The sequence below is a fragment of the Mytilus edulis genome, chromosome 10 (assembly GCF_963676685.1).
Source record: "Mytilus edulis chromosome 10, xbMytEdul2.2, whole genome shotgun sequence".
In the NCBI taxonomy this organism is placed as follows: Eukaryota; Metazoa; Mollusca; class Bivalvia; order Mytilida; family Mytilidae; genus Mytilus; species Mytilus edulis.
The window spans coordinates 69,100,256-69,124,204 of record NC_092353.1 but is presented as its reverse complement, the minus strand read 5'-3'; the positions used below and the strand labels follow the sequence as shown (position 1 = coordinate 69,124,204).

The 23,949-nt window shown below is 31.5% G+C and overlaps 1 protein-coding gene across 1 annotated transcript in view; it reads right to left on the bottom strand.

Moving 5' to 3' along the window:
- LOC139491753 (zinc finger C3H1 domain-containing protein-like) overlaps window positions 1-23,949 on the bottom strand; it is a 68,749-nt gene that overhangs the window by 16,360 nt on the left and 28,440 nt on the right. Inside the window, exons 23-26 of the mRNA XM_071279588.1 lie at window positions 20,439-20,603; window positions 15,334-15,503; window positions 7,340-7,460; window positions 3,936-4,013 (exon numbers count right to left, since the gene is read on the bottom strand). Coding sequence (XP_071135689.1) covers window positions 3,936-4,013; window positions 7,340-7,460; window positions 15,334-15,503; window positions 20,439-20,603 — 534 coding nt within the window. The remainder of the gene's footprint in view (window positions 1-3,935; window positions 4,014-7,339; window positions 7,461-15,333; window positions 15,504-20,438; window positions 20,604-23,949) is intronic.

Genomic DNA, 23,949 nt, shown 5'->3' with positions numbered 1-23,949 from the left:
TTTCTTCTTCAAACTTTTTAAATCTAAAATTAAATAGTTGACACAGCATAGGTTTCTGACACAGAATGAATGTGGTCTAATGAACTCAAAAGTTTTTTTTTTGCCTTTGAGCAATTCACTATGTTGTGGAATATTAATCCTCTCAAAAAAATGTTTGAAGAAATTTTCTTTTTATTTATGAAATCTGAAATGAGAAAAATTTAACCCCCCCCTTTTTTTTTCATAACTCCAATTGAAAATTAATTGCTATTGCACAATATTGTGCAATTAGATATTTCTTGCTATTGTGCAATACTGTACAATTGAAAATTTCTTGCTATTGCACAATACTTGATATGGAATCCTGATTTGGACCAACTTGAAAACTGGGCCCATAATCAAAAATCAAAGTACATATTTAGATAAAGGATATCAAATAAGCCCAAGAATTTAATTTTTGTTAAAATCAAACTTAGTTTAATTTTGGACCCTTTGGACCTTAATGTAGACCAATTTGAAAACTGGACCAAAAATTAAGAATCTACATACACAGTTAGATTTGGCATATCAAAGAACCCATTTATTCAATTTTTGATGAAATCAAACAAAGTTTAATTTTGGACCCCCATTTGGACCAACTTCAAAACTAGGCCAATAATTAAAAATCTGAGTACATTTTTAAATTCAGCATATCAAAGAACCCCAAGGATTCAATTTTTGTTAAAATCAAACTAAGTTTAATTTTGGACCCTTTGGACCTTAATATAGACCAATTTGAAAACGGGACAAAAAATTAAGAATCTACATACTTAGTTAGATTCGGCATATCAAAGAACCCCAATTATTCAATTTTTAATGAAATCACACAAAGTTCAATTTTGGACCCTTTGGGCCCCTTATTCCTAAACTGTTAGGACCAAAACTCCCAAAATCAAACCCAACCTTCCTTTTATGGTCATAAACCTTGTGTTTAAATTTCATAGATTTCTATTTACTTATACTAAAGTTATGGTGCAAAAACCAAAAATAATGATTATTTGGGCCCCTTTTTGGCCCCTAGTTCATAAACTGTTGTGACCTTAACTCCAAAAATCAATCCCAACCTTCCTTTTGTGGTCATAAACCTTGTGTTAAAATTTCATTGATTTCTATTTATTTATACTAAAGTTATTGTGCGAAAACCAAGAATAATGCTTATTTGGGCCCTTTTTTGGCCCTTTATTCCTAAACTGTTGGAACTAAAACTCTCAAAATCAATCTTAACCTTCCTTTTGTGGTCATAAACCTTGTGTTAAAATTTCATTGATTTCTATTTACTTATACTAAAGTTATTGTGCGAAAACCAAGAATAATGCTTATTTGGGCCCTTTTTTGGCCCTTTATTCCTAAACTGTTGGAACCAAAACTCTCAAAATCAATCTCAACCTTCCTTTTGTGGTCATAAACCTTGTGTCAAAATTTTATAGATTTCTCTTCACTTAAACTAAAGTTATAGTGCGAAAACCAAGAAAATGCTTATTTGGGCCCTTTTTGGCCCCTAATTCCTAAAATGTTGGGACCAAAACTCCCAAAATCAATCCCAACCTTCCTTTTGTGGTCATAAACCTTGTGTTAAAATTTCATTGATTTCTATTCACTTTTACTAAAGTTAGAGTGCGAAAACTAAAAGTATTCGGACGACGACGACGACGACGACGACGCCAACGTGATAGCAATATACGACCAAAAAATTAAAATTTTTGCGGTCGTATAAAAATCAAAGTACATATTTAGATAAAGCATATCAAATAAGCCCAAGAATTTAATTTTTGTTAAAATCAAACTAAGTTTAATTTTGGACCCTTTGGACCTTAATGTAGACCAATTTGAAAACTGGACCAAAAATTAAGAATCTACATACACAGTTAGATTTGGCATATCAAAGAACCCATTTATTCAATTTTTGATGAACAAAGTTTAATTTTGGACCCCCATTTGGACCAACTTGAAAACTAGGCCAATAATTAAAAATCTAAGTACATTTCTAAATTCAGCATATCAAACAACCCCCAGGATTCAATTTTTGTTAAAATCAAACTAACTTTAATTTTGGACCCTTTGGACCTTAATGTAGACCAATTTGAAAATGGGACCAAAAATTAAGAATCTGCATACACAGTTAGATTCGGCATACCAAAGAACCCCATTTATTCAATTTTTGATGAAATCAAACAAAGTTTAATTTGGACCCTTTGGGCCCTTTATTCCTAAACTGTTGGGACCAAAACTCCCAAAATCAATACTAACCTTCCTTTTATGGTCATAAACCTTGTGTTTAAATTTCATAGATTTCTATTTACTTAAACTAAAGTTATTGTGCGAAAACCAAGAATAATGCTTATTTGGGCCCTTTTTTGGCCCCTAATTCCTAAACTGTTGGAACCAAAACTCCCAAAATCAATCCCAACCTTTCTTTTGTGGTCATAAACCTTGTGTCAAAATTTCATAGATTTCTATTAACTTAAACTAAAGTTATAGTGCGAAAACCAAGAAAATGCTTATTTGGGCCCTTTTTGGCCCCTTATTCCTAAAATGTTGGGACCAAAACTCCCAAAATCAATCCCAACCTTCCATTTGTGGTCATAAACCTTGTGTTAAAATTTCATAGATTTCTATTCACTTTTACTAAAGTTAGAGTGCGAAAACTAAAAGTATTCGGACGACGACGACGACGACGCCTGAACGTGATAGCAATATACGACGAAAATTTTTTCAAATTTTGCGGTCGTATAAAAATAGTGAAAACCAGCAGGCATATAACTACTGATCCTGATTATTATTGAAATACGCATAGGAAACGACAACTTTTGGTTTCAGCTCCAGTACAAGTCAAAAATCAGAAAAAAATCGTAAAATTCCATATTTTGGGTTACAACTGTTGGGGTCAATTTGTTAACTGGGTTCCACTCTACATGCAGACTACAGCTGGATCCCTGAGTCTTCGGGTCAAGAACAAGGATGAAAAATTGTCAAAATTGACCAACTTTGGAACAAAGGTTGGCGAAATAAAATCAAATATGATATTGAAATTAAAAAATATTTTTACTAAATTTTTTCCTAACAAATTGTATTCATTTCATAATAAGTTTATGCAGATGATATTTAGGATTCCAGTAAGGTATGTGTAATGCATATAATAATAATTGTTCAGTATATGTGTCTTTGACACATTCCCAATTTCCATTCTCAATTTTAATCATTACTTCTCCTTTATCATGTTTACCAACCAAACACAGGAGAGACATTTATTTATCAAAAATTTCAACATTTTCCTTTTAAAATTTTAACAGCATGAATAATTTGAACAGTGCATTACAATGCTTTTTTTTTTCTCAAACAATAAATATTACTCTTCCCATTTAAGAATGATTTTAAACAATTCAAATAAAAGATTTTTAAATATCTAATAAATAGTAATTTAAGAGAAAATGCAACAACTAAAGTCTAATAAATTTCATTTTTCATATTTAAAGCATGAAATTTGAAAATAATACAACAATAAAATTTGCTGAACAATCTTGAAATAATTATAATTTGTCAACGACAACCTCATTAAAACCCTTGGTGTGACTGAGTAATACAATCCATCTTAAATTATGCATCTTTATTAAGTAAAAGATTCATAAAAACCATCATTTGCACCTTTAATGTCCATTAACATGAAATATATACATGCAAAAACAGCAAAACATGCATAATTATTGTTTACTTTTCTACTGCATCATCATTATAAATTTCCATAATTTCGAATAACTAGTAATGTATTTATTTCAAAACAGAATAAATGTGTTTATGAAGAATGTTAAAACATGGAACACCCATCAGAAATATGTCAACGGTCAATTTTGAATAATATAAAATTCCCCTTCTTTTACAAAAATGATTATTTATGATATCATAATTATACGGACACCCACCTGTTGAATTTCATAACTTGCTGCATAATAACTGAGTTGAGCACTAAATCTATTAGCTGCCAAGGCATCTGCAAAAACCTGAAAAAGAACAAAATAGGCTTACCAATCACTAAAATCAATCAAACTTACACATAAAAATTCAATTGCACTCAGGTAGTACATGAATCAGGAAATAAATGTGGCATGTCCATGGGACAAAGATGATGCCCCTGGTCCAAGGACACAGTTATCGTCCTTTGGTTTTCGTTGTCTACGAATATAGTCCCTAGTGTAAACAGTGTATAACTTGCATGTTTTATTTGATACACTTTCCAAATTTATTTCTTGATATCAAATGCATGAAATATTAAGTAGGGGGATGTAATTACATGTCAAAAAAATTTGGGTGCTGAATCTTTATGTTAAGTAGTGATTTGGTCCAGTTCAAAAAGGTCAAATTTTATCACATCTAAAGCTGTCAAACTGAATTTTACACCCCCTTAACACAGAACTGTCAATATTTTGAGTTAGAGCTGGTAGAAGTTTCTATAATTTTGATATTATTTGTCTCACTGGTAGTACACTACACTGTAAAAATCTTTTTGAGAAAGAGCAGGTGCGATTTTTTTAATTTGAATTTATTGTCTAAAAGAAATGCACTACGAAATAACTGTGTTCTCAGGCCCCCTGTTTGCATATAATGTTATAAAAGGACATAACTCAAGAACTAAGTTATAGAAATGAAATGTATACGGGAATAACTCTAGAAATTTCAAAATTGATCTGTGTTTTGTGGTTCATAACATTTGGTTTAGGCAAACTAAAGTTAGAGAAAGGAAACCAAATATGTGACATGTACAGACGGACATACAGACAGACAAGGGTAAAACCTAATGCCCCCTCCGCTAAGGTGGGGGCATAAAAATGCACTAATCCTGAAGGTCTCCACAGAATTGAATCATATGTTCATTACTGACATAAAATTTGGACTTCTGGAAAAGGAGTATATGGTCAGTGGGAAAAAAAATTCCTTGCAACAGGTCACCTAATGACCCTTTAAAAGTTTTTTTTTATCTGCAGAAAGAGTCAAATTCTTCAAACAAATAAAAAAGAACATCCCCCCCCCCACCCAAAAAAAAAATATCAATGAAATTTCTTCAAAATTCTTTTTACACATTACTACATGTCTTAATTCATTACAAATCTGCAGTTTTTCTTCAATTTGCTGACAACTATTTAAATTCTTGACAGTCTTGCACTTTAAGCATCAGCATATGCAAGGAAGGGACTGCACACACACATTATGATGACCTATACTTTGTGGTAACCTGCAGGTACATTTACATGTAGGAGTGAAACTACAAACAAAGTTCAAACAACGTAATTACTCATCAGGAGTTGTATCTTGGTTATAAAACATCTCAATAGAGAGAATGTCTAAAGGCACACCGAAAATTTATGTTATAATTAAAGGTCAAAGGTTTATGACTTTTTGAACACTCTCTTTTTTCTCAAGAACAACATCAAATGAAAACTTTACTCGTGAAATTTCTCAGATGGTTTGCTTTTTCAAATGGTAAACATCTATCATTAAAATATGAGATTTTATTTCTTGTTACAACACTTCAAAAGAAATAAAAATCAAAGTTTCATTTTTCTTTCTTTTTTTTCACAATGAAAAATAACCTTACAGAATGTTTTTAATGGAGAGTTAAAGACTTTCTCATAAAAATTCATCTTCAGTTACCGTACTTTTTTATTTTTTAATTTTTATTCAAAAAATAATTTCGCCTTATTAACCTCAGTAGTTAAATGTTTAAATGATAAAATTTTACAATACTTTAACCTAAGAGGTGAACAAGCAATTTTTATTTTTTCTAAAGTGTTGTATAACAGTATCATTATAACATAACTATTACATTTCAATAGCAATGACAATACTTTTTCTCAACTTCATTTATTGTAAACATTTAAATTTTGTGCCATCGTGTTTTCAAAACATTATATTGTTAAAGTTATTGCAATTACAGTGTGATACAAATACTATTTTAAATTCACTTTTTAATCAATTGTACAAATGTAGTTCATGTACTATATTATTCTACCTTTAGGTAATTAAAATTCAAAAACAAATATACAGCCAAAATCATTTCTTTTTACAACTTACATACCGGTAGTTTCACTTTTCCCCAGTGGCGGATCCAGCCATTTTAAAAAGGGGGGTTCCCAACCCAGGACAAAGAGGGGGGGGGGGGGGGTGTTCCAACTACATGTTCCCCTTCAAATGCATTGATCGGCAAAAAAAAAAAGGGGGGGTTTCAACCCCCGAAACACCCCCTCTGGATCCGCCACTGTTCCCAATGGTGTCTTTAAGATCGCATTATTTTTCAAAGCATTCTGAATTAATTATAACTTTTATTCCTATTTTTCTTTATTATCCAAAACAAACCAACAAAGTCAATTTAAGACAGTGTCCCAAAATGGTTATTAAGTCTGACAGTTATACTTGCAACATATTTCTAAACTTGTTATACCCTTTTTGATCATTTTAACATTGATGAATTTTCCCATGTCATATTAGACCTACAATGCTTTTGCTTTAAGTCATAGTGAGAGTACTTATTGTTTAATGGTGTTAATTGGCCCAACTAAATCATAGATTTTTTTTTTATTCTGACATATTCAAACATGGATTATTCAATAATCGATGGATTGATGCATAATGTATCAAAAACTGTAAAGCTAAGAATACCCCCAACTTTTAATGCAAGACTGCTGAGTGTTTGATCCTATCAAATGGTCCACAATATCATGTTCTATGCTATAAATAGACCTACTGACCTGTCTAGTGGCCACAGGGTCACAACAAGTGGAATATAACTCTGGGCCACACACAACCCTAAACATATATAGACCTACTGACCTGCCTAGTAGCCACAGGGTCACCACAAGTTGAATATAACTCTGCCACACACAACCCTAAACATTAATATATATATATATATATATATATATATATACTGACCTGCCTAGTAGCAACAGGGTCATCACATGTGAAATATACTTCTGCCACACACAACCCTTAACATTAATATATATATATATACATACTGACCTGCCTAGTAGAAAAAGGGTCACCACATGTGGAATATACTTCTGCCACACACAACCCTAAACATTATATATATACTGACCTGCCTAGTAGCCACAGGGTCATCACAAGTGGAATAAAATTCTGCCACACACAACTCTAAACATTATTATATAATACACTGACCTGTCTAGTAGCCACAGGGTCACCACATGTGGAATATAATTCTGCCACACACAATCCTAAACATTACTGTCTAGTAGCCACAGGGTCACCACATGTGGAATATAATTCTGCCACACACAACCTTTAACATTAATATATATATACTGACCTGTCTAGTAGCCACAGGGTCACCACATGTGGAATATAACTCTGCCACACACAACCAAATATCTATCATTGTCGGATCCATCATCAAAAGTTTACGACAGAGGGATGCTGCTTCTTCATATCTGTAATATTACAAAATTTGAATCCCTTAAAAGATCTGAGTAAGACTTCAAATGACATTTTTGTGGTTCAACAAAACATGCAAAACTGTTTGGGACATGATGTTTTAACACGCCTATATTGAGAATCAGTATATCTTTCATTAAGATTGAGAAATTCTATTATTTTCCCAATGAAGTAAAGCAAGCAAGGTTAAATGAGATACATGTAGAATCTCTACAGTGATATTGTTTGCCTTAAATTAGTGGAGAATAAAGGCTTTTTCCCCTGGAGAAAAATCCCAATTTGAAAAAAAAATGGCTTAAAATTATTCCCAAAAAGACAACTTTTATCCCAAACAGTGCAGTCTCAGTAGTAATTGTGAATGAATACATGCTGAAAAACACTCAGTTAAACATTTTTCGTGCCTAAAAATAACTATATGTGCACATTTGAGGGTCTGTTTATGTATCATCACTAACAAAATGGGGTCTTATTTTAAAGCAGGGTTTGACTCTTGAAAATGGGTCTGTAAATTGAAGTTTCAATTAAATTCATGGTATATTTTAAATTTCCCAATTTGATGAAAATGACGCATATTTTCCCAATAAAAAAGAGTAGAGGTAGTTTTGAAAAAAGCCAACAATATCACTGCTCTAAATCTAGTAAAATATGTCCTGATCTCTTATTTTGGCTACCATGAATCAAGAATCTCAAACTGACACTCAACAGATAACTGATTGGACATAACGTCTTCTGTACAACCATGTATCTTCACAAGAAAACCATTATTTATAATAGAAACTACATTGGTTCAGTCTTACAAAGCATATTATTGTTTTAAGACATGTTGAACAATTAAAGAAGCTTAGATGTGTTCACAGATTATAAGATCAGTGTTGTCTTTTGAATTTTCTTGTCCTGAAATGCATGAATTATTTGCTACTGGACATTAAGCAATCAAAAATTAATCGATGAATACCAGTTTTATGGGATATTTGTCTCATAGGCAATCATAACATATCCCTTAGTTTTTATTCCAGTTTTATGAGATATTTGTCTCATAGGCAATCATAACACATCTCTTAAGTTTTAATTTTTATTCCTGTTTTATGGGATATTTGTCTCATAGGCAATCATAACACATCTCTTAATCTTTATTCCAGTTTTATGGGATATTTGTCTCATAGGCAATTATAACACATCTCTTAATCTTTATTCCAGTTTTATGGGATATTTGTCTCATAGGCAATTATAACACATCTCTTAATTTTTATTCCAGTTAGGAATACTGTAAATTCAGAATTCAATGTGTGCATTTAGGAACGACATCAAAAGTTCAATGTAGGATAAAAAACTTAATTCACATAGTTTTTTCACTGAACCCCCCCCCCCTCTTAACTAAATTTGGGAAAAAATTGATTTACCAATAGGGATATATGTAAAAATCGATTTTAAATATACAAAACTTGCAGAATTTTAACCCCCCCCCCCCCCCCCCCAAACTATTTGATTTAAGTTTTTTGTCCTAAATCGATCTTTTGATGTCATCCCTTATTCTTGTGATTTTTTCAATTTAGACTAAAATGCGATTTAATTTTTTGCAATATTGAGAAAAATCCTGTTTAATTCATTTAAAAAAATTCAAAATGCAAGTTTAAATCATTGCGATTATAACCCTATCACATTTCGCAATAATAAAAACATCACAATAATATCTGAAATTACAGTATATGGAATCATTATCTGTTTATTTACACAAACATATCTCCTTATTATTTTATCCCATTCATACACAAAAGAAGTAGTCTCATTTTTTTCTTTGCACAAAACTAGGAAATAAATGAAAACAATTGCAAGGAAATTAAATGTTAATAATTCGGAAGGATACATTTGCGAATGACAAAAAAAACCCAGAGAAACAAGTACAAAGACCAATGTCTTCATATGGATATGTGACATAATTTCTCTAGACATTTGAAAAATATTTGAAAATTTCTTTCTACATAAGTAAAATAACATGTTACACTACAATTTAATAGCTTTAAATTTCTCTGGGCCTATTAAAACTTAAAAACAACGTTTTTATCGCATGCTATAAAACTTCGTATCATGAACTACATTGACATGTATGTTATACCACACGAAACTGACAACAATACATGACACGCAATTATTAACTTAAACTTTTTTCATCATAAAACAGAATTATGTAATTTTTATGCAACATGACAACCCAACAGAAAAAGGTCAACTATCTAATTCATTCTTTTTTTCAATTATACACAAGGTCTTTCTGCAATCAGATTAAAATCAGGTTATAAATCAACAATTTTAACACTCAAAAGATTTTTAAAGTTTAAAATTGGTGTGCATTTAAATATGTAAACGATCTTGAATGAATTACGAGCTTCATATTTCTTTAATTGCCATCGTGACTGGTTTAACTATTTACACCACTGGGTCGATGCCTCTGCTGGTGGACGTTTCGTCCCCGAGGGTATCACCAGCCCAGTAGTCAGCACTTCGGTGTTGACATGAATATCAATTATGTGGTCATTTTTATAAATTTCCTGTTTACAAAACTTTGAATTTTTCGAAAAACTAAGGATTTTCTTATCCCAGGCAAAGATTACCTTAGTCGTATTTGGAACAACTTTTTGAAATTTTGGATCCTCAATGCTCTTCAACTTTGTATTTATTTGGTTTATAACTAATTCGATATGAGCGTCACTGATGAGTCTTATGTAGACGAAACGCGCGTCTGGCGTACTAAATTATAATCCTGGTACCTTTGATAACTATTTACACCACTGGGTCGATGCCTCTGCTGGTGGACGTTTCGTCCCCGAGGGTATCACCAGCCCAGTAGTCAGCACTTCGGTGTTGACATGAATATCAATTATGTGGTCATTTTTATAAATTTCCTGTTTACAAAACTTTGAATTTTTCGAAAAACTAAGGATTTTCTTATCCCAGGCAAAGATTACCTTAGTCGTATTTGGAACAACTTTTTGAAATTTTGGATCCTCAATGCTCTTCAACTTTGTATTTATTTGGTTTATAACTAATTCGATATGAGCGTCACTGATGAGTCTTATGTAGACGAAACGCGCGTCTGGCGTACTAAATTATAATCCTGGTACCTTTGATACTATTTACACCACTGGGTCGATGCCTCTGCTGGTGGACGTTTCGTCCCCGAGGGTATCACCAGCCCAGTAGTCAGCACTTCGGTGTTGACATGAATATCAATTATGTGGTCATTTTTATAAATTTCCTGTTTACAAAACTTTGAATTTTTCGAAAAACTAAGGATTTTCTTATCCCAGGCAAAGATTACCTTAGTCGTATTTGGAACAACTTTTTGAAATTTTGGATCCTCAATGCTCTTCAACTTTGTATTTATTTGGTTTATAACTAATTCGATATGAGCGTCACTGATGAGTCTTATGTAGACGAAACGCGCGTCTGGCGTACTAAATTATAATCCTGGTACCTTTGATAACTATTTACACCACTGGGTCGATGCCTCTGCTGGTGGACGTTTCGTCCCCGAGGGTATCACCAGCCCAGTAGTCAGCACTTCGGTGTTGACATGAATATCAATTATGTGGTCATTTTTATAAATTTCCTGTTTACAAAACTTTGAATTTTTCGAAAAACTAAGGATTTTCTTATCCCAGGCAAAGATTACCTTAGTCGTATTTGGAACAACTTTTTGAAATTTTGGATCCTCAATGCTCTTCAACTTTGTATTTATTTGGTTTATAACTAATTCGATATGAGCGTCACTGATGAGTCTTATGTAGACGAAACGCGCGTCTGGCGTACTAAATTATAATCCTGGTACCTTTGATAACTAATTAAACCAATAATCATAATGAAAAAAAGTATCTAAAAGGCTAGACCAATTACTCTTTAATTGCTTATAATTATTGATAAATTATGACTTGAACTAATATCTCTGGTTTGCAGTTTATTTCAGGGTTATAAGGTTAGAAATATAATACCTCATGGTGACACATATATATATATATATACAAAGAAAGATAACTCTCATAGGTTTTTAGTTTTCCCCAAGAATACACCAAAACATGTTACAAAACAGATTTTGTATTTGTTGTTTTTTATTTGGTCGGGTTGTTGTCTCTTTGACACATTCCCCATTTCCATTCTCAATTTTATTAAATTATGGTCAAACCATGATGGTTTTTAAATTAAATGTTTAAAAAAATCTGAACACCCCCATCTTTTTATACTTGGATAAAAGATTCGGTAATGTATAGATATATGAAACGAATGATCAAATCAAAAGTCAAAAGGTTAATTATCAGTAATCAATTAGCTAAAAAATTGTGTTATCTTCTTATAAATTCTTCTTTTGATCCCCAGATATACAATGTAAATTAGTACCAACAAAGACAAAACAATTACTCCATATGATGGATATTTTACTTGGTGCAATAAAACTGTCTTAAGTATGCACCTATTAAAATATTTCACAGTCTGACACTTGTGTAAATTATTTTTATTTCTTCAGGGAAGACTTTAAATAAATTTTGTCTTTTTAAATTGGTGATTTAAAGAAGCATATAATAATTAAACAAATCTGTTTAATAAACACAGGATACAAGCAATAAAACTTTGAAGCGAAAAAAATTTAGCTGCAAGAAATTTGTCTGCATTTTTTGTGAAAGAAAAAAGAATATATCAATACACCCCATTAATTTGTTATACATAGCCACAATTAATGTCCTTAATCCAATTAAAAGCCGATTTTTGTGAGAACAAGTGTAATATATCCGCCAAAACATTGACCTTGCAATTTTTATACAATTTAATCTTTCCGTTTCTCTAGGTAATACAGGTAATTAATAAATTACAGGTAATTTTAGGCATGGTATTTTAACAGGTTGTTTTTTTGTCCTCTTCACCTGGAATTTAAGTACATATCTATAACTTTTATAGTTTACATGCTTAAGCCGATAATGGTTTCAATGCCACACCTAAATAGTTCTGATGATTTATGAAAAGTCTCTAGGCTAATTTCTTTTGACAAACATATTTTTCACTGGGTTTTTTTCCGTGACATTTTTAACACTGTGAGGCCAGATGTAACTGCATGCATTTATTATTGTGATGGTAAAACAATAGACAACCAGATGCTCCGCAGGGCGTAGCTTTATACGACCGCAGAGGTTGAACCCTGAACGGTTGGGGCAAGTATGGACACAACATTCAAGCTGGATTCAGCTCTAAATTTGGATTGTGATTAAATAGTTGACACAGCATAGGTTTCTGACACAGAATGAATGTGTTCTAATGAACTTAAAATTTTTGTTTTCTCTTAGAGCAATTCACTATGCTGTTGAATATTAATCCTCTCAAAAAAATGTTTGAAGAAATTTTCTTTTTTATTTATGAAATTTCAAATGAGAAAAATTGAACTCAATTTTTTTATTAATCACATCCCCCTTTCCCTTATTCCAAAACTAATCTCAATTAAAATTTCTAATGGAATTTGCAACAATAACTACTCATTTAAATACATCATAAAATGTTAAGATGTAAAAAAACTGCTTGTTATCACTGAATGGTAAAGATTATTTTAATTTATCAGTTGGTAGTAAAAAGTGAATATACATTGTATATTGTATATAACAAAGATTTAAGTTGATTCTGGACAAAGAAAGATAACTCCAATTAAAAAAAATCTTGCTATTGCACAATATTTTGCAATTAGATATTTCTTGCTTACTATTCTGGACAAAGAAAGATAACTCTAATTAAACAAAAAATTGCTATTTCACAATATTGTGCAATTAGATATTTCTTGCCATTGCCCAATACTGTGCAATTGAAAAGACTTGCTATTGCACAATACTTAATATAATAATTTTAGATCCTGATTTGGACCAACTTGAAAACTGGGCCCATAATAAAAAATCTAAGTACATTTTTGGATTCAGCATATCAAAGAACCCCAAGATTTCAATTTTTGTTAAAATCAGACTAAGTTTAATTTTGGACCCTTTCTACTTTAGTGTAGACAAATTTGAAAACAGGACCAAAAATGAAGAATCTACATACACAGTTAGATTTGGTATATCAAAGAACCCCATTTATTCAATTTTTGATGAAATCAAACAAAGTTTAATTTTGGACCCCGACTTGGACCAACTTGAAAACTGGGCCAATAATCAAGAATCTAAGTACATTTTTAGATTCAGCATATCAAAGAACCTAACTGATTCATTTTTTGTCAAAATCAAACTAAGTTTAATTTTGGACCCTTTGGACCTTAATGTAGACCAATTTGAAAACGGGACCAAAAGTTAAGAATCTACATACACAGTCATGACAGTTAGATTCGGCATATCAAAGAACCCCAATTATTCAATTTTGATGAAATCAAACAAAGTTTAATTTTGGACCCTTTGGGCCCCTTATTCTGTTGGGACCAAAACTCCCAAAATCAATACCAACCTTCCTTTTATGGTCATAAACCTTGTGTTTAAATTTCATAGATTTCTATTTACTTATACTAACGTTATGGTTGGTAAACCAAGAAAAATGCTTATTTGGGTCCCTTTTTGGCCCCCAATTCCTAAACTGTTGGGACCTTAACTCCCAAAATCAATACCAACCTTCCTTTTGTAGTCATTAACATTGTGTTTAAATTTCATTGATTTCTATTTACTTAAACTAAAGTTATTGTGCGAAAACCAAGAATAATGCTTATTTGGGCCCTTTTTTGGCCCCTAATTCCTAAACTGTTGAAACCAAAACTCCCAAAATCAATCCCAACCGTTCTTTTGTGGTCATAAACCTTGTGTCAAAATTTCATAGATTTCTATTAACTTAAACTAAAGTTATAGTGCGAAAACCAAGAAAATGCTTATTTGGGCCCTTTTTGGCCCCCAATTCCTAAAATGTTGGGACCAAAACTCCAAAAATCAATACCAACCTTCCTTTTGTGGTCATAAACCTTGTGTTAAAATTTCATAGATTTCCATTCACTTTTACTAAAGTAAGAGTGCGAAAACTAAAAGTATTCGGACGACGACACGACGCAGACGACAACGCCAACGTGATAGCAATATACGACGAAAAATTTGAAGCGGTCGTATAAAAATAAAAGGTTATTACAACATTTTTTTGCGCTAATGAAAGCATAAAAAAGAATGCTCAGTATATGTTGATAAAGATGTAAGTTGATGTGATCATAAACTAACCTTACACAATTTTTTGGAAAGTTTGGGTCAAAAAGTTGAATTTCAGTAATTTCATCTATTATAATAAAGAACAAGATCTGTCAGAATGACAGTAAACTGGATTTTTCTAACATTTTCATGAGTAAATGCACAGACAACATTTGGCTGCCACCGGCCTGCCGTAGATCACCAAATTAATAACCTATTTTTCCTATGGAAATCCGGTTAAAAATAGCAAATTTGATATTTTCAGACAATTTTTTTTTAAAACTTAAACAAAACTGTGGTTTGAGTGAATAAAATAAAATAAAGACATAATTAACTACAGACAAGTTTTTATCGATATTCAATATGAAGATGTCACACTTGTGTCACAGTAGCCGGTGAAGCCATCGTGTCAGAGAAGCTTCTATGAGGGCAGCTGTCAGTGAAAGGGTTAAAACATTTACTCTCTAATGCCCTTTCAATTGGGATGAGACTAGATACTCTTGGTTTTGAAAACTGGCAACAATATTAAGTAACTGGCAATTTTTCTGTCACCAGCATGTTCTGAACTAGAATTCCTGGATACCTTTATTATAATAAACAATTTAAGAACATTTGAAAGCACACTCACCAACACCATGCCCCAACATTGCCCCCCCCCCCCCCCCCCAGCAAAAAAACCCAAAAAACCAACCTTTGTTGAGACTGTAGTAGGTTGAATATATTAACGTAGAGAATTTCTATAGACAGAACTGTTTTCCCTGAAGTCATGCAATCTTCCACAGCTTTCAACATAAGAGATTTCAGAACATCAACATTGGAACCTAATTGGGGTAAACTGTTCCAAGGAATTATCAGTTTGTCCTGCAAAAACAAATATTTATAGAAAATACTTATAAATAATATAAAACACAGTCAGAACCTTGTAACTATAAGGCCAAATAAAATAGTATGTGTGGTTCCAGTTACATCTGAAAAAAAGTTAGGGTAGGTAGGTAGGGATTTTTTTTTATTTTATGTTTTTTTTTACATTGAGTCTATAGGAGCAACATTCTGACTTTAACACTGCTTAATGAAAAATGACGATAAAATCTTTAGGGTAGGCTAATTTCAAGACGAAAAAGTAGGGAAGGTAGGGTCACTGGAACCACACATATATTTTTATTTGGCCTAAATAATTTAAATATTGCAGAAATTACTCAAATAAGAATAAAAAGAAAGGTAGACTACAGTGGATTCATATATTTTCGTAGGTACCAATTTTCATGGATTGCGAAAACCATGCATTTTCGTGGATATGTTATTTCGTGGTTCTGCCAAAGTCTGGATACAACTTTATAGAAATTTGTATTTCCTTGAACATTTAAATTTGTGTTTAAGGTGGTACCCAACACTTTGCCTAAAATTAATTTGGCTCGTTTAATTTTCTTTAAACCCATTGACAAAAATATAAATTTTTTAGAAAATTTGAACCAACCGTTTTATCAGAAAAATTACACTGGTTCTATAGCAATTTGACAACCACCAATTTTGATCATTGAAAAGCTTAATATTACCTTAACAACATAACATAGTTAAAACGTTTAGCTGATTTTACAGAGTTATCTTCCTGTAGTGTTAGGTACCACCTTAACCTGTACCCTCGGAAATTAGTATCCAACGAATAATAATAATGAATCCACGGTAAATTTCAATGAGGCAGTAACCTGACAAAGAATTTGAAAACACAAAATAACAGCAGACATCTAGAGGTCAGCCTACAGTCATCTACAATAAGTGTCTTTATATTACTTCAGGTTCAGAAGGTAATAAGAGTATAATCATCTAATTTGGCACTACTACATTACGTTATCATTAAACAGACATTAAGGAGGCTCGAGGGTATGAAAATTTCAGAAAAAAAATAAACATTTGTTTTTCATTTCAAATTTTATTTGTTACCTTTTGTAGTTGTTACTTATTATATGGTACAACCAGATGCTCCGCAGGGCGTAGCTTTATACGACCGCAGAGGTTGAACCCTGAACGGTTGGGGCAAGTATGGACACAACATTCAAGCTGGATTCAGCTCTAAATTTGGATTGTGATTAAATAGTTGACACAGCATAGGTTTCTGACACAGAATGAATGTGTTCTAATGAACTTAAAATTTTTGTTTTCTCTTAGAGCAATTCACTATGCTGTTGAATATTAATCCTCTCAAAACAAGAATGTGTCCTCAGAACACGAATGCCCCACTCGCACTATCATTTTCCATGTTCAGTGGACCGTGAAATTGGGGTAAAAACTCTAATTTGGCATTAAAATTAGAAAGATCATATCATAGGGGACATGTGTACTAAGTTTGAAGTCGATTGGACTTAAACTTCATCAAAAACTACCTTGACCAAAAACTTTAACCTGAAGCGTACAGACGGACGGACGAACGGACGAACGAACGGACAGACGGACGGACGGACGCACAGACCAGAAAACATAATGCCCCTCTACTATCGTAGGTGGGGCATAAAAATGTTTGAAGAAATTTTCTTTTTTATTTATGAAATTTCAAATGAGAAAAATTGAACCCAATTTTTTTAATCACATCCCCCTTTCCCTTATTCCAAAACTAATCTCAATTAAAATTTCTAATGGAGTTTGCAACAATAACTACTCATTTAAATACATTATAAAATATTAAGATGTAAAAAAAACTGCTTGTTATCACTGAATGTTATTTATTATAATTTATCAGTTGGTAGTAAAAAGTGAATATACATTGTATATTGTATATAACAAAGATTTAAGTTGATTCTGGACAAAGAAAGATAACTCCAATTAAAAAAAAATCTTGCTATTGCACAATATTTTGCAATTAGATATTTCTTGCTTACTATTCTGGACAAAGAAAGATAACTCTAATTAAAAAAAAACTTGCTATTTCACAATATTGTGCAATTAGATATTTCTTGCCATTGTGCAATACTGTGCAATTGAAAAGACTTGCTATTGCACAATACTTAATATAATAATTTTAGATCCTGATTTGGACCAACTTGAAAACTGGGCCCATAATAAAAAATCTAAGTACATTTTTGGATACAGCATATATTTCAAAGAACCCCAAGATTTCAATTTTTGTTGAAATCAGACTAAGTTTAATTTTGGACCCTTTGGACTTTAGTGTAGACCAATTTGAAAACAGGACCAAAAATGAAGAATCTACATACACAGTTAGATTTGGTATATCAAAGAACCCCATTTATTCAATTTTTGATGAAATCAAACAAAGTTTAATTTTGGACCCCGATTTGGACCAACTTGAAAACTGGGCCAATAATCAAGAATCTTAAGTACATTTTTAGATTCAGCATATCAAAGAACCTAACTGATTCATTTTTTGTCAAAATCAAACTAAGTTTAATTTTGGACCCTTTGGACCTTAATGTAGACCAATTTGAAAACGGGACCAAAAGTTAAGAATCTACATACACAGTCATGACAGTTAGATTCGGCATATCAAAGAACCCCAATTATTCAATTTTGATGAAATCAAACAAAGTTTAATTTTGGACCCTTTGGGCCCCTTATTCTGTTGGGACCAAAACTCCCAAAATCAATACCAACCTTCCTTTTATGGTCATAAACCTTGTGTTTAAATTTCATAGATTTCTATTTACTTATACTAACGTTATGGTGCGAAAACCAAGAAAAATGCTTATTTGGGTCCCTTTTTGGCCCCTAATTCCTAAACTGTTGGGACCTAAACTCCCAAAATCAATACCAACCTTCCTTTTGTAGTCATTAACATTGTGTTTAAATTTCATTGATTTCTATTTACTTAAACTAAAGTTATTGTGCGAAAACCAAGAATAATGCTTATTTGGGCCCTTTTTTGGCCCCTAATTCCTAAACTGTTGAAACCTAAACTCCCAAAATCAATCCCAACCGTTCTTTTGTGGTCATAAACCTTGTGTCAAAATTTCATAGATTTCTATTAACTTAAACTAAAGTTATAGTGCGAAAACCAAGAAAATGCTTATTTGGGCCCTTTTTGGCCCCTAATTCCTAAAATATTGGGACCAAAACTCCCAAAATTATTACCAACCTTCCTTTTGTGGTCATAAACCTTGTGTTAAAATTTCATAGATTTCCATTCACTTTTACTAAAGTTAGAGTGCGAAAACTAAAAGTATTCGGACGCCGGACGACGACGACGACGACGACGCCGACGCCGACGCCAACGTGATAGCAATATACGACGAAAAATTTTTCAAATTTTGCGGTCGTATAAAAATCATTCAAAACAAACAATTCGTGTTTGCCCCAGATGACTTTTAAAATGTATACATCATTGAAAAAGTTCCAAATTATCTCCCTTTGGTGGAAAAATGCCATTTTTTGGCTTTAAAATTGAAATATCTTTTTTAACTCATCGGTGACCTATATTTTTTAATGTAATTTCCATATAAGCTGTACTTAAACTAAATTATTGTAAAATTTTAGTGATTTCTGTAACAAATTTCTTTCTTTTTTTCGATATTACCTTTATTTCTCCTATTACATCAACAGAAAAAAAAAAACCTTTACAAAAATGTATGCTTCTTTCGAAGACACATTGTGAGCGCAAATGAACGGTGACTCCACTTTTTTATTTTATTTTTCTATTAACTATAAGATAAAGTTCATTTATAGAAAAATATAGAGAAATCCTATATAAATGATTTAGACCCGCGAACCCCCTTAAATGCATTAACTGTGCATTTGTATTCCGATATCGCAGATCGAATTTATTTGTTTAGTGTATTAATGTACGTTTTTTGATTGAGTTAAGCCTGCCAATTAATATTTTAATGTGTGTTTTTCTATGTTGTGATGTTATGCTATTGTTTCAGAAAAAGGGAGAAGGTTTGGATCCATTAAAACGTTTAATCCCTCTGCAAATGTTTGCACCTGTCCTAAGTAAGGAATCTGATGTACAGTAGTTGTCGTTTGTTTATGTTATTTATACTTGTTTCTCATTTTTTTTATTTTATATAGATTAGACCGTTGGTTTTCCTGTTTGAATGGTTTTACACTAGTAATTTTGGGGCCCTTTATAGCTTGTTGTAAGGTGTGAGCCAAGGCTCTGTGTTGAAGGCCGTACATTGACCTATAATGGTTTACTTTTTAAATTGTTATTTGGATGGAGAGTTGTCTCATTGGCACTCACACCACATCTTCCTATATCTATTAAATGTATTACTCATGGATTTCAGCAATTTAATTTTTTGAGAAGCATTTTACTTTGACTTTGTAAACTTATTTGTCAATTGAATCAAAATTTTGGTTAACTCATGATTTATTTTCATGTACATTCAACATAAATGAACCTCAATGTGGTGTGGTTTGAAGAACAATTACATTTAAAAAATTACATTTAAAAGTAAATTAAAACATTTCATGTTTGAAAAGTTGAATCAAATATTAAATCTTTAGAAAATTAGAATTTTTATTTGTGCATTACAAAAACATATCTGTGTATAAATTGTTTTCATTACAAATGTAAACACCAACAAACCATCTTTATATTTGCCTCAAATAAAACAAAAATAATTCAAACATAATAGAGGGTGGTAAAGGGTTATTTTCTTGCAGTGTGTTTTGCCATTTTTATTTCACATGCAGCCGTGAAAAAGGTTCGTTATTCACCGTGTTTCGTGAAATCGGTAAAAAGATCAACGTGCAAGAAATTTTTAATTGTTCAATCATCGTGAAATGGCAATTTTATTTCGCGTTCTTCCATGCAGATACCCCTATATGCCCCTCATAATAATTTACCTTATTGACAATTCTGCCTGCCATCTGTTTCTGTGGATTGTAGAGTTGTGGAGGTAGCTGTTTGAATTCTTTAAGATTGATATATGACAACCATAAGACACATTTATCAACAGGCTGAAGGTTGGTATGGATCCAGGTGTTTTCTTTTGTGTTCCTTAGTTTACCCTGGAATATCAGAGATAAGCACTGTGGATTCATTATTATTCAGGGGATATCAATTATCATTAAAAACCTCAACAATACTGTATCCACTTGTGTCCAGAAGAAAAACAAAATTTTTTCCATACAACATCATGAATGTATTGATATTTTATATTTAGTCCATTCCTAATCTATTCTTTAACAAAAATATCTTGAAGACATTGTTACAGAAAACAATTAACAGTACTGTAACAAATCAATACTAATATTATGTTTCTGTTATTTTCTGTTGCACTTGAATGAGACACATAGATTACATAATATTCTACATGACACTTTTAAGTGCAATTTCTACTTTCAATGATATATGAATATTAATTATGTAGAATATGAATATTAATTATGTATATTCTATGAAGTAAAACACTGTAACACAAACCAATTAACAGAACTGTAACAAATCAGTACTAAAATCATGTTTCTGTTATTTTCTGTTGCACTTAAATGAGACACATAGATTACATAATATTCTACATGACACTTTTAAGTGCAATTTCTACTTTCAATGATATATGAATATTAATTCTGTATATTCTATTAAAGTAAAATAGTTGTAACAGAAATTAAATAACAGAACTGTAACAAATCAGTACTCATGTTATGTTTCTGTTATTTTCTGTTGCACTTGAATGAGACACATAGATTACATAATATTCTACATGACACTTTAAAGTGCTATTTCTACTTTCAATGATATATGAATATTAATTCCATGTTTTCTTGATAAAAGACGTTGTAACAGAAATCAATTAAGGGCATACGATACAGTTACTGGGGAGGTAATGATGTTGCTAACTTAATTTGTTTTTTCGCGACGTCAAACTATGACTTATCGGGAAAAGATGCAGTTTTTGACTGATTTTTATCATTCAAACTTATTTAACTTGAAAACGAGTTCATGGACCCTATTTTTTTAAAATGCCATTTGGTTTGATTACGCGAGAAGATTATGTGTGCCAATTTTCATTAAAACGTAAATAGTGCAATTTTTTTAATTTGATAAATATACAGCAACAAAATATGTTTTTTTCTACATTCATGAACATTTGATAAATATGAGTAATTTCTGAATAAAAAATGTATAAATTTTTGAGTTACTTATAAAATACAGACATTACAAATTATTTAACAAAAAACAATTTGTGTTTATCTTTCAAAACACAAAAGTTATGCCTTTCTTTCGAATAGGAAAATACGGCTACAAATCAGAATTTTGAGCAATTATACCAAATTTCGACCTCATTTTACTGTAAAAGTAGCACATGAAGGTATATTTTTTTTACATATTTAATTTAATCAGGTAAAAAATAGCCTATATGCAAATTTTCATCAACTTGTAAATACAGGATCAAAACTGTATCGTATGCCTTTAACAGTACTGTAACAAATCAGTACTCATGTTATGTTTCTATTATTTTCTATGGCACTTGAATGAGACACATAGATTACATAGTTGTCTACATGACACTTTAAAGTGCAATTTCTACTTTTAATGATATATTAATCTTAATTCTGCATATTCTCAGTAAAAAAATTTGTAAAAGAAATCAATTAACAGTACTGCAACAAATTAGTACTAATATTATGCTTCTGTTATTTTCTGTTGCACTTGAATGAGACACATAGATTACTTAATATTCTACATGACACTTTAAAGTGCTATTTCTATTTTAATCATTTGAATATTATTTCTGTGTATTATAAGTAAATGCATTTGTAACAGAAATCAATTAACAGTACTGACTGAAACAAATCAGTACTAATGTTATATTTCTGCTATTTCCTGTTGCACTTGAACGAGACACATAGATTACATAGTTGTCTACATGACACTTTAAAGTGCAATTTCAACTTTCATTGATTGATTGATTGATTTTTAGTATTTTAACACCACTTTTTAGCACCATATTTAGGTTAATTCATGGCAGCCACTTTTTATTGTTGGAGGAAGCTGGAGTGCCTGGAGAAAACCATAATCTTCTATAGAAAACTGACAATCCTAGTCAATTAAGATTGGAGTTGAGTGCACCAGCACGAATGAGGTTTGAACTCACAGCCTCAGTGTTGACTGGCTAGTGCTGAGAGTAGAACCTACTTAGAAACTCGGCCACCTAGACCTCTACTTTCAATGAGATATGAAAATTATTTCTGTAATTCTAAGTATAAGATGGTGTTACAGAAATCAATAAACAGTACTGCAACAAATTAGTACTAATATTATGTTTCTGTTATTTTCTGTTGCACTTGAATGAGACAAATAGATTACGTAATATTCTACATGACACTTTTAAGTGCTATTCCAAATTCCAATGATATATGAATATTAAATGTGTATTCTACGGAAAAGATGTTGTACCAGTAATCAATTAACAGTACTTAAGCAAATCAGTACTAATATTATGTTTCTGATATTTCCTGTTGCACTTGAATGAGACACATAGATTATATAATTTTCTACATGACACTTAAAAGTGCAATTTCTACTTTCAATGATATATTAATTGTGTGTATTCCAAGTAGAAGATGTTGTTACAGAAATCAATTAACAGTACTGCAACAAATCAGTACTAATATTATGTTTCTGTTATTTTCTGTTGCACTTGAATGAGACACATAGATTACTTAATATTCTACATGACACTTTAAAGTGCTATTTCTATTTTAATCATTTGAATATTATTTCTGTGTATTATAAGTAAATGCATTTGTAACAGAAATCAATTAACAGTACTGACTGAAACAAATCAGTGCTATTGTTATATTTCTGCTATTTCCTGTTGCACTTGAATGAGACACATAGATTACATAGTTGTCTACATGACACTTTAAAGTGCAATTTCAACTTTCATTGATTGATTGATTGATTTTTAGTATTTTAACACCACTTTTTAGCACCATATTTAGGTTAATTCATGGCAGCCACTTTTTATTGTTGGAGGAAGCTGGAGTGCCTGGAGAAAACCATAATCTTCTATAGAAAACTGACAATCCTAGTCAATTAAGATTGGAGTTGAGTGCACCAGCACGAATGAGGTTTGAACTCACAGCCTCAGTGTTGACTGGCTAGTGCTGAGAGTAGAACCTACTTAGAAACTCGGCCACCTAGACCTCTACTTTCAATGAGATATGAAAATTATTTCTGTAATTCTAAGTATAAGATGGTGTTACAGAAATCAATAAACAGTACTGCAACAAATTAGTACTAATATTATGTTTCTGTTATTTTCTGTTGCACTTAAATGAGACAAATAGATTACATAATATTCTACATGACACTTTTAAGTGCTATTCCAAATTCCAATGATATATG